Source organism: Bos indicus x Bos taurus, chromosome X (genome assembly GCF_003369695.1).
Source record: "Bos indicus x Bos taurus breed Angus x Brahman F1 hybrid chromosome X, Bos_hybrid_MaternalHap_v2.0, whole genome shotgun sequence".
Lineage (NCBI taxonomy): Eukaryota > Metazoa > Chordata > Mammalia > Artiodactyla > Bovidae > Bos > Bos indicus x Bos taurus.
Window position 1 is genome coordinate 50,560,180 of NC_040105.1, and position 14,371 is coordinate 50,574,550.

At 45.1% G+C, this 14,371-nt stretch overlaps 2 protein-coding genes across 6 annotated transcripts in view; both read left to right on the top strand.

Annotated features, from left to right (window-relative positions):
• The window catches only part of PFKFB1 (6-phosphofructo-2-kinase/fructose-2,6-biphosphatase 1), a 373,849-nt gene that overhangs the window by 284,764 nt on the left and 74,714 nt on the right, over nt 1–14,371 (top strand). The window lies entirely within an intron of this gene.
• Nucleotides 11,693–13,054, top strand: LOC113886942 (melanoma-associated antigen B2-like). The gene is made up of 3 exons (XM_027533659.1): nt 11,693–12,022; nt 12,053–12,778; nt 12,895–13,054. Exons 1-3 carry the CDS (start codon nt 11,749–11,751, stop codon nt 13,008–13,010), a joined length of 1,116 nt encoding a protein of 371 aa, XP_027389460.1. The 5' UTR covers nt 11,693–11,748; the 3' UTR covers nt 13,011–13,054.

The window sequence follows — 14,371 nt, forward strand, 5'->3', positions numbered from 1 at the left end:
ACTCACAGCCCAACAGGACTACACTTAGCTCATCTTCTCCAGTTAGCCCTGGGAGGCATAAGGTAAGTGCTGGCCAGCTCAAGGGCCCCGTGACTTCTGCCTGGTTGGTGTCAAGGAGATGAGGACCTTGGTTTATAGGCGGGCTGTTCATCAGAGAGTGGAAATCCCAGGTATGACAGTGGCACACTCTTGTCTGAGGAGTGCGGCAGGCAACTAGCCCATTACAATAAATTCTTAGAAAGTCCCTGCAAATGTAATGGGCCCTGGGAGGGAACAGGCAGGGCTTTCAGACTAAGTTTATCCCTTATTTTCTGAAGGTGAATGGCTTCAGGGCCTTAAAGTCCTTGGGCTAATGGGGAGGCCTCATTTAGCTGATGTAGGGTACCCAGTTCCTAATAGTGTTCAATTGATGGCACTGACTGACAATGAAGGATCCCTCTCAGAAAGAAGGGGGCCACGGAGGGCACTGTCCCTGTTTAGGTCTTAGACTGTGGCCACTTAGGCCTGGTGACATGGTGAGTCCTACTCACTTCCTCCCAGAGGATCACATGGAGGTAAGAATCCTGATCAAACAGAGCGACCACAGGTCAGCAGAAGGATGATTTCCAGATTGTACCAGAAGGCAAGGACCCTGATGACTGAAAAGACCATCCATCTCAAAACAGTGGGGGCAGAACACATTGCTTCCACTACTGTTAGCCTCGGAAGACCACAGCCGGTTGTGGCCCTATGAGGCAAATCCACTTCTTCCTTGGGGGTCTCGGAATTGGGGGCCTGAGGTGAGAAGCTTTAAGGCAAGTCCAGGGAATATTTCCAGTTTGTGAATATTTCCCAGGTTATTTCCAAGTCAGGGTGGAGGATGGTAAAACTGTTTAAACATACATACCAGGATGGCCACAGAGAATCTTCCCTACTGTCAGGCTAGAAGGCCACAGGTAGAGTTGTCAGGCCAAGGGCCCTTCAGCTCTGACTGAAGAGTAGCAGGAAAGTTAGGGTTTTGGTCTGATGGTGGTGGTCCCATGTCAACAGAGGGGGGAGTCTTGGGCTTGGCTGAGAGTCAAATTTGGGACCCTGAGAGGAACCACCTGTCATCCTCAAGGAGCTTGCCACAGCTTTCATTCTTGTGAGACTATGGGGAGGGGTGGCTAGATAAGGCCACTCTGATTTCCTCCTCCAGGCTCACAGGGAGGTATTGGTCTTACTATGAGGAGATAGGCCTCAGGTCAAGAAGGAGGGGATTCCCCAGGCCCCACCAGAAGTCAAATTGTTGAAGCTCGAGTGGAGACTGGAGGGGTCTTCTCATCCCTGAATAGAGGGTACAAAGGAGAGTCCTGCCCTCCCCTTTGATGTCAGTTCTAGAAAGCTCAGGGAAGACTGTCAGGCAAGGCTCTCCCTCACTTCTTTATACCAGGCCTTCTTCTTCTTCTTGTTGAATTGCTAAGTCATGTCTCACTCTCTTGTGACTCCATGGACTGTACCCTGCCAGGCTCCTTTGTCCATGGGATATTCCAAGGAAGAATTCTAGGCTGGGTTGCCATTTCCTCCTCCAGGGGATCTTTCTGACCCAGAGACTGAGTCTGTGTCTCCTGCAGCTCCTGTATCTCAGGCGGATCCTTTACTGCTGAGCCACCAGGGAAGCTCGATATCAGCACTAAGGGAGGTCAGATCTTTGTTGGAAAGTGCAGGCACCAGTCATGAGAAGGGAGGGATATGGTGCCTGCCAGGCCCTGTGGCAGATGCTTTACAGTTACCACCACATGCACCAGTCTTTCCAGATAGGGCTTGTCAAACTCCCTTCACAGTTAAAGAGCCCGAGGCTCTCTCAGTTTAATGATGTGACAAACTTTTCCATGGCTGGTAAGTGACATAGGCCCTTGATCTGAGTTAGTCTAAAGCTCACCCTCTCACTCCTGCAAGCCTGAGCTGACCTGGTACCCTTAATTCCCTTCTTATTCTCATTACTGTGAAATGTATTGGAAGCAATAAGAAGAAAGACTCTGAGGTCGAACTATTACATTGTAATACATAGCCAGAGCAATAATAATAATAATGCCAAAACAAATGTGACATATGAAGAGAGGAAAAAAGATAATATTTGCTGGCAATAAGATCATCTATGCATACATATGAGGTTTCAAATAAGTTTAAAGATCAAGGACTCACAAAACAATCATCACATAACCATTTTTTTGTATAAAAATATCTATTAGATCTAAAATATAAACTTTATTTATTAGAACAGAGGTTGCCTGAGAAGTCTGGCTGAAGGACAGACGGCCAGGTTACCACATTTTGTTTCTCTCACAGGTCTCTACCTGGGCCCCTTATTTATGCCATGGATTTCCCATCTCTTATCACTCCTAGGACAGGGACTCCTTCTCTGCAAGGTTTGGAGTAGGGAAACTGATCAGGGCTTTTCAGGGATGTGGCATTTCCTAAGAAGCCTTTAATCAAAGGGCCAAGGGCTTATAGGGGGACACCCATACATCTGGACTGAGGAAAGCACACCCAGGAATATTAGGTATAAGAAGGATCCAGGGAGAGACCTCAAGTTGAACATCTCTTTTGTCTGTTGTCACAGTATAGTTGTCAGGGACTTGAAACCTTTTGTCTAAGGAGGGCAATCTCAGGTCAGAGTAGGAATTGTCAAATATATATGTGAAGTCCCTTAATAAAAAGTGAAAGAAATAGCCACCCAGAACCACTGGGGTTCTGTAGTGTCCACTTGCTGCTGTCAGCCCTCGGAGGTCCTGAATTCCATCATAGGATGAGGTAGAGAGAGGCCTTGAGAGCTGAGAGAGAGTGCTACTGCCATGGGCAGGGCACGTTCCAGATCTAAGTCCTCCAGCTCCTCCCACATAGTGACATCCAGGGCAGATCCTTCTTCTTGAGGTTGAAAAGAGAAGTAAGTATTCCAAGTAATTGAGTGCCAAGATGGAGCTTAAGGGAATACATTTTATGTCTTTTTTTGTTCTTGCTTGACCTCAGTAACTGGGATATGTATCTTTTTCTGCTTAGGGCTTTCTTTTTCATAGTATTGAAATATTCTTCCTTGTAATTGAAGGTTTCTTTGACTCCCGTATCTGTGTTTATGAACAAAGTATATCCCATTTATTACTGTTTTTCAGTATAAAGATTTTGGTATTTTCTATAATGAATCAGATAATGAATCAGAAATCCTTGAATCTCTGTGATTCAGAGAAAGATAACATGTCAAAAGTGTTGGGAGTTTCTTGCCAATGTGAATGAAGACTAAGTGAAATTGTTGTTATCAGGAAATAAAGAAAAGGGTCTTGACTGTGTGGCATCTGCAATACAGTGGAACAGGAATTCCCAGCCCCTGTTTCCCTTCAGCAGCCCAGATTTTAAAATTGTATAAGTAACAAAATACCTTTATAGAAGGTCTAGAACCCAATTAAGAAATTGCAGTACCACAGGTAAGCATAAAACTTAGATCAGCTGCACTTGCAATGCATAAGCCCAGTGATTTGACTCTATTGGCATCACCCCCTGTCTCGGGCTGGTACAGCTTGGTACCAAAAGAGATTGCAACCTTTCCTGGTAGGGCAAAGTGACAGTGGGGGAATGTTTTGAGTGTCCAGGAAACTGTTAGTACTAAGAAAGGTATTCAAGAAAGGTGCAGGACACAAAACAACACAGAAAAGTGAGTTGTGTTTCTAAATACTGACAACAAACTATCTGAAAAAGAAATTAAGAAAACAGTTCTATTTCAAATATGTCAAAAAGAATAAAATACTTAGAAATAAATTTAATCAAGGAAGTGAAATGTCTGTACACTGAAGGCAACAAGACGCTGATGGAACAAATTGGAAAAGACACAAATAAAAAGATGTCCGAAGTATATGGATTGGAAGAAGTCATACTGTTCAAATATCCATACTGCCCAAAGTGATCTACAGACTTAAGGTACTGTGTGTCATAATTCCACTGGAATTTTCCAGAGAAATAGAAATGCTAAAATTCTTATGAAACCACAAAAGACCTTGGATAGACAAAATAACGTTGAGAAAGATGAGCAAAGGTGGACGCCTGGCTCTTCTTGCCTTTGTTCAAGACAATATGATACCAGCATATACATAGATACACAGACCAATGGAACAGAATAGAGCCTAGAAATACAACCATGCACATATAGTCAAGTAATCTTTGACAAAGGCACAAAGAATACACAGTGAAAAAGATAGTATCCTCAGTCAACAAATAGTGTTGAGAAAACTGAATATTTGCATGAAAAGTATCAAACTGGAGTCGTATCTTACATCATACTCAAAAAATGCAAAATGGATTTAAGACTTAAAAATGAGATCAGAAACCTTAAAACAGTTAGAAGAAAACATAGGGGGGAACTCTTTGTCTTGGCAATGTTCTGGGGATTTCAGTTTTTTTTTTTTTTGTTGTTGTTGTTGTTCTTTTTAATTTGACAACAGAAACACAGGCAAGAAAAACAAAAATAAATGGCACTACATCAAATTAAAAAGATTCTGTATAGCAATGGAAACAATCAACTAAATGAAAAGGTGGAATAGGAGAAAAAGTTTGCAAGCCATATGTCTGATAACTTAATATAAAAGGAACTCAGACAACTCAATAACAGACTAATTAATTGAAAATAACTAAAAAAGGAGCAAAGAACCTAAATATTTTCCAAAGAAGACATACAAATGCCCAACAGCTATATGAAAAGGAGCTCAGCATCACTAACCACCAGAGAGATGATAATCCACACCACAGTAAGAGATCACCTCATACCTGTTGGGAGAGCTATTATCAAAAACCAAGTGATAACACGTTTTGGCAAGAGTGTTGAGAAAAGGGAACCTTTGCACACAGTTGCTGGGAATATAAATTGGCACAGCCACTATGGAAAAGAAGTGTGGAGGTTCCTCAGAAAATCACAACTGTAACTATCCTACGACTCAGCATTGCCAATTCCTTGTATGTAGTCGACCCTTGAACAACACAAATTTCAACTGTGCAGGTCCACATATAGATGAATTTTTTTCAATAAATACATTGGAAAACTATTCAGAGGTTTGAGATGACTTGAAAAAACAGGTGACTCGCATATCCTAGGAATATAAAAAGATTAAGAAAAAGCTGTCATGAATGCATAAAATTTATGTAGATACTAGTCTATTTTATCACTTCATGGGAAGTAGATGGGGAAACAGTGTCAGGCTTTATTTTTGGGGGCTCCAAAATCACTGCAGATGGTGAGTGCAGCCATGAAATTAAAAGACGCTTACTCCTTGGAAGGAAAGTTATGACCAACCTAGATAGCATATTCAAAAGCAGAGACATTACTTTGTCAACAAAGGTCCGTCTAGTCAAGGCTATAGTTTTTCCTGTGGTCGTGTATGGATGTAAGAGTTGGACTGTGAAGAAGGCTGAGCGCCGAAGAATTGATGCTTTTGAACTGTGGTGTTGGAGAAGACTCTTGAGAGTCCCGTGGACTGCAAGGAGATCCAACCAGTCCATTCTGAAGGAGATCAGCCCTGGGATTTCTTTGGAAGGAATGATGCTAAAGCTGAAACTCCAGTTCTCTGGCCACCTCATGTGAAGAGTTGACTCATTGGAAAAGACTCTGATGCTGGGAGGGATTGGGGGCAGGAGGAGAAGGGGATGACAGAGGATGAGATGGCTGGATGGCATCACCGACTAAATGGACGTGAGTCTGAGTGAACTCTGGGAGTGTGTGATGGACAGGGAGGCCTGGTGTGCTGTGATTCATGGGGTCGCAAAGAGTCAGACATGACGGAGTGACTGAACTGAACTGAACTGAACCATAAAATATACACAAATATGAAAATATTAAATTTATCAAAAGTTATGCACGCGCGCGCACACACACACACACACACACACACACACACACACTTATGGACCATGAATAGCACTATTCGTCCCTGATGAGCAGTTTCAGTAGTAAATTGTGATCTCAAAAAACTGATCACCAGTGGTTTTCAGGTAGTTCTCATTGTGTTTACTATGATATATTGTAAACCTTGAATAACATGATAGGACTCATATGAAGTGCCCCTAGTGGTGCTGGAAGTGCTCTCAAGAAGCAGAGAGAAGTCACGACATTATGCAAAAAAGTTGAATTGCTTGTTGTGTACCACAGTGTGGGTCTGCAATCGTGGTTGCCACCATTTCAAGATGAATGAATCCAGCATAAGGACCACTGTAAGAAAAAGAACAGGAAATTTAAGTGCAGCTACACCAGCAGGTGTGAAAACCTTGTGCTTTTTGTGAACTACATTTTTATCTTGTGTTTAAAATATAGCTTGTATGTGGGTGCAAGATTGCAATAAGCAAGGCATACCTATAGACTCTAATATGATTGAAGAAAAATCAAAGTCATTATGACAACCTAAAGCAAAAGGCGGGTGTGAAGGATCTAAAGCTGGAGAATTTAATGGCAGCAAAGGATGGCCTGACAAATTTAGAAAGAGGTTTGACTTAAAATATCAAAATAATAGGAGAAGCAGCTTTTGCAAAATCAACAGGCAACAGATGTGTTCCCAGATGCCATTAAGAAAATCACTGGGTATTAGCTCTTCACGGGATAGCTATCCCAGAGTCTGGGTTGCTATCTCAATTTAGTTCCCTCAGATTGCCCTCGGGGCATTCAGACACGGGGTCCTTACCCTAAGCAATGCAGCCTGCGCCTCCCTGTCAAGCACCCCCCCCCCGCCGCCCCCCTGCCTTGCTAGTGGCAGACGTGAGTGTCTAGGCTGCTGCTCCACTGGGAGTTGCCGTTAGGCATGTAATCTGTGGGTTTTAATTATTTATGTATGTATTTTTTTTTTCCTCCCGATTATATTTCCCTCTAAGATTCCTAGGCTCACCACAGACCCGCCAGTGAGAGTGTTTCGTGGTGTTCGGAAACTACTCTCTGTAAGATTCCCTTCCCGGGATGGATTTCCATCCCTACCTCTTTTATCTCTATGTCTATCTTTTATATGTTGTCCTACCTCCTTTTGAAGACAATAAACTGCCTTTGTAGGTTCCTGATGTCCTCTGCCCGCGTTCAGAAGTTGTTTTGTGGAATTTTCTCAGCATTCAAATGTTCTTTCAATGAATTTGTGGGGGAGAAAGTGGTCTCCCCATCCTATTCCTCTGCCATCTTAGGACTGCCCCTTGAAACATGCGATCCTAATTCCACAACCAGGGTTTGAACTCATACCCCTTACACTGGAAGCACAGTTTTGTTTTCTGTAATTTGAACGTTTATTTTTTGCTTGGGGATAGCCAATTAAGAATATTGTGACAGTTTCAGATGAACAGTGCAGGGACTCACCCATACATAGACATGTATCCACTCTCCCCCAAACTCTCCTACCATCAATATTGCCACATAGCACATAACCAAAAGAATTAAGAGAGATAAAGGAGAGAAAGAGATAATGCTCACTAACCATATGATTATCTGCATGTGCAAATTCAGACACCCTCAAGTTATCAAGGGCTTACAAGATTATCAGGTGCTATGCTTCTATGTAGAAAGTAAATACTTAATTTTTTTAATTAAAAATATTTATTTTTGGCTGCTCTGAGTCTTAGCTGTGACACTCGGGATCTTTGTTACCACATGAAAGCTCTTTAGTTGTGGCATGTGAAAGTTTTAGTTGTGGCACATGAATTCTTAGTTCTGGTATGTAGGATCCAATTACCTGACCAGGGATTGAACCTGGGCCCCCTTCACTGGGAGTACAGAGTCATAACCACTGGACCAACAGGAGGGTCCTGAAAGTAAAGATTTTAGAACCACCCTAAATATGGTGGCTCAGAAAGTAAAGAATCCACCTGCAATGTGGGAGTCCTGGGTTTGATTCCTGGGTTTGGTACATCCGCTGGAGGAGAGCAACTCACTCCAGGATTCTTGCCTGGAGAATCCCCATGGACAGAGGAGCCTAGCAGGCTACAGTCCATGGGGTTGCAAAGAGTAGGACATGACTGAGCAACTAAGCAGACACCCAAAATCTGGCTGAGGAGAAGAAATATATCAGCTCTTTTTCTCTGACAGCATACCATCTGTCCTGAGTTCCTTGATTTGTGCTGCATTTTCCTAATCTTACATCACTTTTGGGACTGAGACCCGTTTTCTTCAAGATTTGCTAGAGGGTAATTGCTCAAGTGTTCGTAGGAATATGCATTTCCCAGGAAGCCTTTAATCAAGCAACAGAAGCTGATATCAGAACTCCATAAAAGAGGACTGTGGAGACAGTGACTCCTGATTATAGTGGTCACCCAAACAGCTATCTTAGATCAGTAGAAGGAGCAGTCTCAGGCTGTGGTAGATGTAGTAAGGATGCTGAGCCAGAGGAATCCAGAAGGACTCGAGTTGCATCCCTGCTGCCTGTTTTCAGAGGCCCTTATGGACTACGATCACATGAAGGTCACCCTGACTTCCAACTTGGAATTCTCAAGGAGACTAGGACCTTGATGTAAGACAAGTAGCTTCAAAAAGCAGAGAGTGGAGTTACAGGGTTCGTCCTGTGTCAATGTGAGGACGTGAAAGTGCACTCACAGTAGCACACACTGCATCGAAGGAGGCCCTGGAAAATCTCTATCGCTGTGCTCCCCAGGAATCTCAGGGCACAGATGTCAGGTTGATTTCAGTCTGGAAATTCTCAGTGACGTGAGGCCTCTATCTAATAGGATCAGCCGATTTTCGTGGGTGGACGAACCTGAGCCTAAGCAGGACCTCAGATGACAATGCTGAGTGTTAGCGGGGACCCCTGGAGAGGGAGCCAAACAGCATTCTGTAAATTCTTAGCTCTGAGAGACCCAGAACAGCTACTTCTAAGGGGTCCCCACATTCCACCTGTGTGAACTCAGGGAGGACAAGGCCTTCTTTAGCAGGATAGGGCCCCAGATCTGCAGAGGGGTTTCATCTTGACCATAACTGGACTTAGGGTGAGGACGATCAGTGCTAATGAGAGGATCTCCCCAGAGCAGTGCTCCGATTCCTTCCACTAGGGACTTGGGTTGGAGAAGGAAATGGCAACCCACTCCAGTGTTCTTGCCTGGAGAATCCCAGGGACGGGGGAGCCTGGAGGGCTGCCATCTATGGGGTCGCACAGAGTCGGACATGACTGAAGCGACTTAGCAGGAGCAGTAGCAGGGACTTCCGAAGGCAAGGGCTTTGTTTGGGGGCTGTAGGACTTGGGTTCATAGATGGATGCGTTTGGGGCTCTGATAAACTGCACACGTAGGACCCTGAGAGAGAATCCAGAGACGGATGAATATTGAGCTACCGGGCTTCCCGTAGCATGCTGCCCTTGCCGTCGACCCCAGACGACCTCACGTAGGACCCTACGCAGCTCCCCTCCACTTCCGGTTCGAAGGCGAGGAGCTCGGCCAGTAACCGCAGCAACCATTTGGCGGAGACTTAGTGTCCAGGACTCGTCTGGAACCAAGGTGAGGACCTGAATGGAGCTGAAGGGACTTTCCCAACCCTCCCAGTAATAAAAGTAACCCATCCACATCCCACCCCTGTGATATGGCTCTTGTGGGCCCCTCAGAGCTATCGGCTGAATGTGGTCTAGAGTTTCTCAGGCTAAGGCGTTGGTCTCTGGGGGTAGGCCCAGATTCTACCCCGTAGGAGGTCTAGGACCTAGATTATGGCCCTGAGGGCTGAGGAGCAGAGTTCGACACTGCAAGGGGGCCCTACTGAGCGACTCCCCTATACTGGGCTCTAGGAGGCCTCGGTTAAGCTGGCCAACTCTGGTGCCCCCTGGTGTCCAATGGAGGTGGTTTTGGTGAAGTGAGAACCTTGCTCTAACAGAATAAACCCAATTCAACAGAGGGAGCTAGTCTGCAACATGATTCATGGTCGTGACGCTGAGTAAGGATGGCGGCCACTTCCTTAAGAAACGGGGCCACATAAAGCGCCAGCCCTGTTTTAAGGCCTGGGAGAATTGGGCGTTTTGACATGATACTTCCCGGGACATCTCAGGGAAATGAGCAACCAGGTCAAAGTGGTAGCCTTAGGTTTATTAAGGGAGGGTTTCAGATTTGCCAGGGGTCATGGTGAGAAACTCGGGGGCTGTGAACATGTTCCACACCACATCATTCGGACCAAATCCTCCCTGACGTCATCCCTGGCAGACCTCAAGAATACATGTCAGTCCCCACTGTGGGCTAAGGAGTGGTCAGCTAAGGCAGTGGTGAACAGAGGGAGAGCTCTTAGACCCTTTCATGTGTCAAATGTAGACCTTGGATACTTCTATGTCCTGGCTGTTGTAAATAGTGCTGCAGTGAACATTTGAGTACAAGTGTCTTTTTCAGTTAGTTTCCTCAGGATATATCCTCTGTAATGGTACTGTTGGCTCATGTGGTAGTTTTATTTCTAGTTTTTTATGCAGAGTGAATTAAGTCAGAAAGAGGAAAGCTAATATCATGTATTAATGCATGTATATGGAATCCAGAAAGATGGTACTGATGAACCTCTTTGCAGGACAGCCTGGCTCTGCAGACATAGAGAACACACTGGTGTAAACAGTGGGGGAAGGAGAGGGAGGGACAGATTGAGAGAGTTACATTGAAAACGTACACATTACCATATGTAAAATAAATAACCACTGGGAATTAGTTTTATGACTCAGGGAGCTCAAAGCCAGTGCTCTAACAGCTTAAGAGGGGTGGGATGGGGTGGAGGGGGAGAGAGTTTGGAGAGGGAGGGGACATACAGTATACCTATGGCTGATTCATATTGATGTGGGGCAGAAAATAACACAATATTGTAAAGATATCATCCTTCCATTAAAAATAGATAAATTTGTTTTTAAAAAGACATATAGAAGAAAAGAGAAGCAAAAAAAAAAAATTAACTTTGAATTGGGATCTTGGATGGGACCACAGGGACATCAACCTGCCTGCAACAGCTTCCATTCTTAGGAGACCGTGTTTGGGAAGATGAGGTCATCTTCACTTCCTCCTGTGGGGACACAGGGTGATTGGCTTTTACTATCAGACTGGTATCAGTTCAGGAGAAAGGGGAGGTTCTCTGCCAGGCGCCCAGTTAAGGAACCTGAGTGAGGACTCAGAGCATGCATCCCAACCCTTGGATTTCAGCCCAGGAAATCTCAGGGATGGGCTATGAGGTTGAACATCTGCTTTACTGTTTTATACCAAGTCTAGGGGAGGGGAAATGTCTTGTCTGAAGGTGCAGCCACCAGTTAGCAAATGGAGAATAGTGCCCAGCATTTTAAGGAGCCAAGGTAAGGACCTTGAATGATGATCCCAGTGAACTCAGGGTAGAAAAGACCCTACTGAGCTCTCAGCACTGGGTATCCCCTGGGAGGGAGGTGGACTGAGGCATCCCTTCACTTGCTTCTGGATCATGTGGAGGTCTGAAGTGTCTGCATCAGAGCCAGGACTTGATGTGATAATACTGAAGATGAGCAGAGAGGACCCCACTGTCAGCACCTGGTGTCACCTCAGTAAATCCAAAGCAGGGCTGAGAGGATGCAGAGGAATAGTAAGGCCTCTGTTCTTCCTCTGGGATTCTCAGGAGACAAGCTGAGCAGGAAAACAGGAGGCTTGTGGGTTCCTAGGGCAGTGTCCTCAAGGACACCTGCAGAGGTGGCCTTTGATTAAGCCAAGGTAGAATCTCCCTGTTCTAACGTGCTCATGTCACCTCATTCTCCATCCTCCAGGTGCCCCAATCTCCTGTCTATTGGCCCAGACCCCTGCCTGCGGTCCCTGACCACAGCTGTCATGCCTCGTGGGCAGAAGAGTAAGCACCGTGCTCGTGAGAAACGTCGCCAGGCCCGGGCTGAGATCCAGGGTCTTCATGATCAGGCTACCACATCTAGGGGAGAAGAGACCACCTCCTCCTCCCCTCCTGATTCAGAGAGTGCTCCCTCAAGCTCGTGTGCTGCTGGCACCACCACGGGTCCTCCGGGAGCCCAAGGCACCACCAGTGCTGCTGCAGGTGCTATACGCAAAAGATCTGGTGGTGGTGGCGCAGCACGCTCGAGATCTGGAGTAGGTGGCATAGCACGCTTGAAATCTGGTGGAGGTGCCGAGGGCCAAGTTCAGGGAGGTGAAAATTCCTCCCAGGCCTCAGCTGCTGCTGAGATCTCTCACACAGATCTTCTGACCATGGAGTCAGAGAATTTGGTGAAGTACATGCCGTTAAAGTATAAGATGAGGGAGCTAATTAAGAGGTCAGAAATGGTGAAGGTTATCCACAGAAGGTACAAGGCACAATTCCCTGAGATCCTCAGCAGGGCCTCTGAGCACATGGAGATGGTGTTTGGCCTGGTGCTCAAGGAAGTCAGGCGCAACAGTCACTGCTATACCCTGGTGAGCAACCTAGATCTCAGCGACAGTGAGTCTATGAGAGGTGACTGGGGGCTGCCGAAGAATGGTCTTCTGATGCCTCTGCTGGGTGTCATCTACCTGAATGGCCATCGTGCCTCTGAGGAGGAGGTCTGGAAGTTCCTGAATATTCTGGGCATCTATGATGGAAGAATGCACTTCATCTTTGGAGACACCAGGAAGCTCATCACAGAAGATCTGGTGCAGGAAGAGTACCTGGAATACAACCAGGTGCCTGGCAGCGATCCCCCTCGCTATGAGTTCCTGTGGGGTCCTAAAGCGCTCACAGAAAACAGCAAGACGAAAGTCCTGCAATTTTTGACCAAGGTCAACAATTTGGTCCCTGACGCCTTACTGCCACATTATGAGGAGGCTTTGAGAGAGGAGGCAGAGAGAACCGGAGCCAGAGCTGCAACCGGGACCGGCCCTTCTGCCTCAGCCAGCGCTGACCCTTCTGCCTCGGCCAGACCTGGCACTTCTGCTGCAGCCAGGGCTGGCACTTCAGCCTCAGCCATGGCTGACATGTCTGCCTTAGGCCAGTGGCTGGCCCTTCAGCCTCGGCCAGAGATGGCACTTCTGCTGCAGCCAGGGCTGGCACTTCTGCCTCAACCAGTGCCCACTCCAGGGCCACATCCAGCCACTCATCTGGCCCCTAGTGTGGTCTGAAGCCCATTCTTCACTTTGTGGTTGGAAAAGCCTGTCAACCTGTGTTCCTACTGTGCATCAATAACTTGTTGACTTTTTATTCCTCAATTTTCAATTGTTACTTTTTACAACAAAGTTTATTTTAGGTTCATGATAGAAGTATTTGAATTACGTGGGTCTCATGCTGTTTGCTGTTTGTCAGATTTAGGATTAAGAGTTTTGTTCTTTGAAATAACATACTGGAAATCCTCAAATCACTTTTGTGATCCAAGATGAGAATAACTACACTTTAGGATAAGAATATCCATAGAAATATGCAAGACACCACACTAAGCCTCAGAACATAGATGCATAGAGAAATAGCTGAAAATTTGTCAATTTTTGGTTTGCTTTACTTACTCTCTGTTTAGTTTCCCTTTAAATAAATGTAAAAGATATATACTTTGATCAGATTATATTTTACAAGAATGTTTGAGAATATAAATTACAGCAAATGATTTATACGTGGTTCTTCTTTTACACAAACATTAATTGAGCATCTGCTCTTAAGAAAACTTCATGCTTGTACTGGCAATGTTTAGTCAAAAAAAAAAAAAAATCAGTGCATGCCTCTGCCCATGCAGTTATAGTTTCTCCAAGAAGTTGTCATTATTTGGAAGAGGCTGAGTTACTCTCTGAATCAGAAAGAACAAGAAAGAAGCAAGATAAAGAAGGGGTGGCGAGAACATATGACTTTGGTTTCATTGCTAAGCACAAGTTTGGCTGATTGGGGAGGTTGGATCTTTTTTTATTTTTTATCAGAACACTGCATAGTCCCTGACATCTCTTAGATGCCAAAAAAAAAAAAAAAAACCCAGCTGATGTAACATCTGAGGTCAAGATAATCATAGTGATAACTGCTATTGCCCCTAATATCTCAATAGATACAGGCGCCGTGCGCAATGCTTTCCATAAATACATATATTCCACCAATCCTACCAGACAGAGCTTATCAAACTCACTTTACAGTGGAGAGCCTGAGGCTTATAGAGTTAGAGTTTGGTTTTGTGCCAAAATACTTAAGGCTGGTAATTGACAGAGCTGGGACTAGACTCCTGCCCTAAACTAACTTTAGCACTCATACTATTCTCTCCCCACCCTGAGACACACCCTCGTCTTTTTTTTAAACAAGTACTTTTGACATTTCATTTCCTTTTCCTTCTTCATTTACTTTTTATTTATTTATTTATTTGGCTGTGCTGAATCTTATTTGCGGCACATGGGATTTACTTCCCTGACAAGGGATCGAACCTGGGCCCCCTGCATCGGGAGCCTGGGGTGCTAGCCACTGGACCACCAGGAAAGTCCCCACCCTGTATCTTTTATTTCAGTG

Excerpts from the sequence above, each read along its gene's own strand:
- LOC113886942 (XM_027533659.1), top strand. The coding sequence starts at position 11,749 with ATGCCTCGTGGGCAGAAGAGTAAGCACCGTGCTCGTGAGAAACGTCGC. Across the intron at positions 12,023-12,052 it reads ACGCTCGAGATCTGGAGTAG|GTGCCGAGGGCCAAGTTCAG; the intron begins GTGGCATAGCAC and ends AATCTGGTGGAG. Across the intron at positions 12,779-12,894 it reads CAGAGCTGCAACCGGGACCG|TGGCTGGCCCTTCAGCCTCG; the intron begins GCCCTTCTGCCT and ends GCCTTAGGCCAG.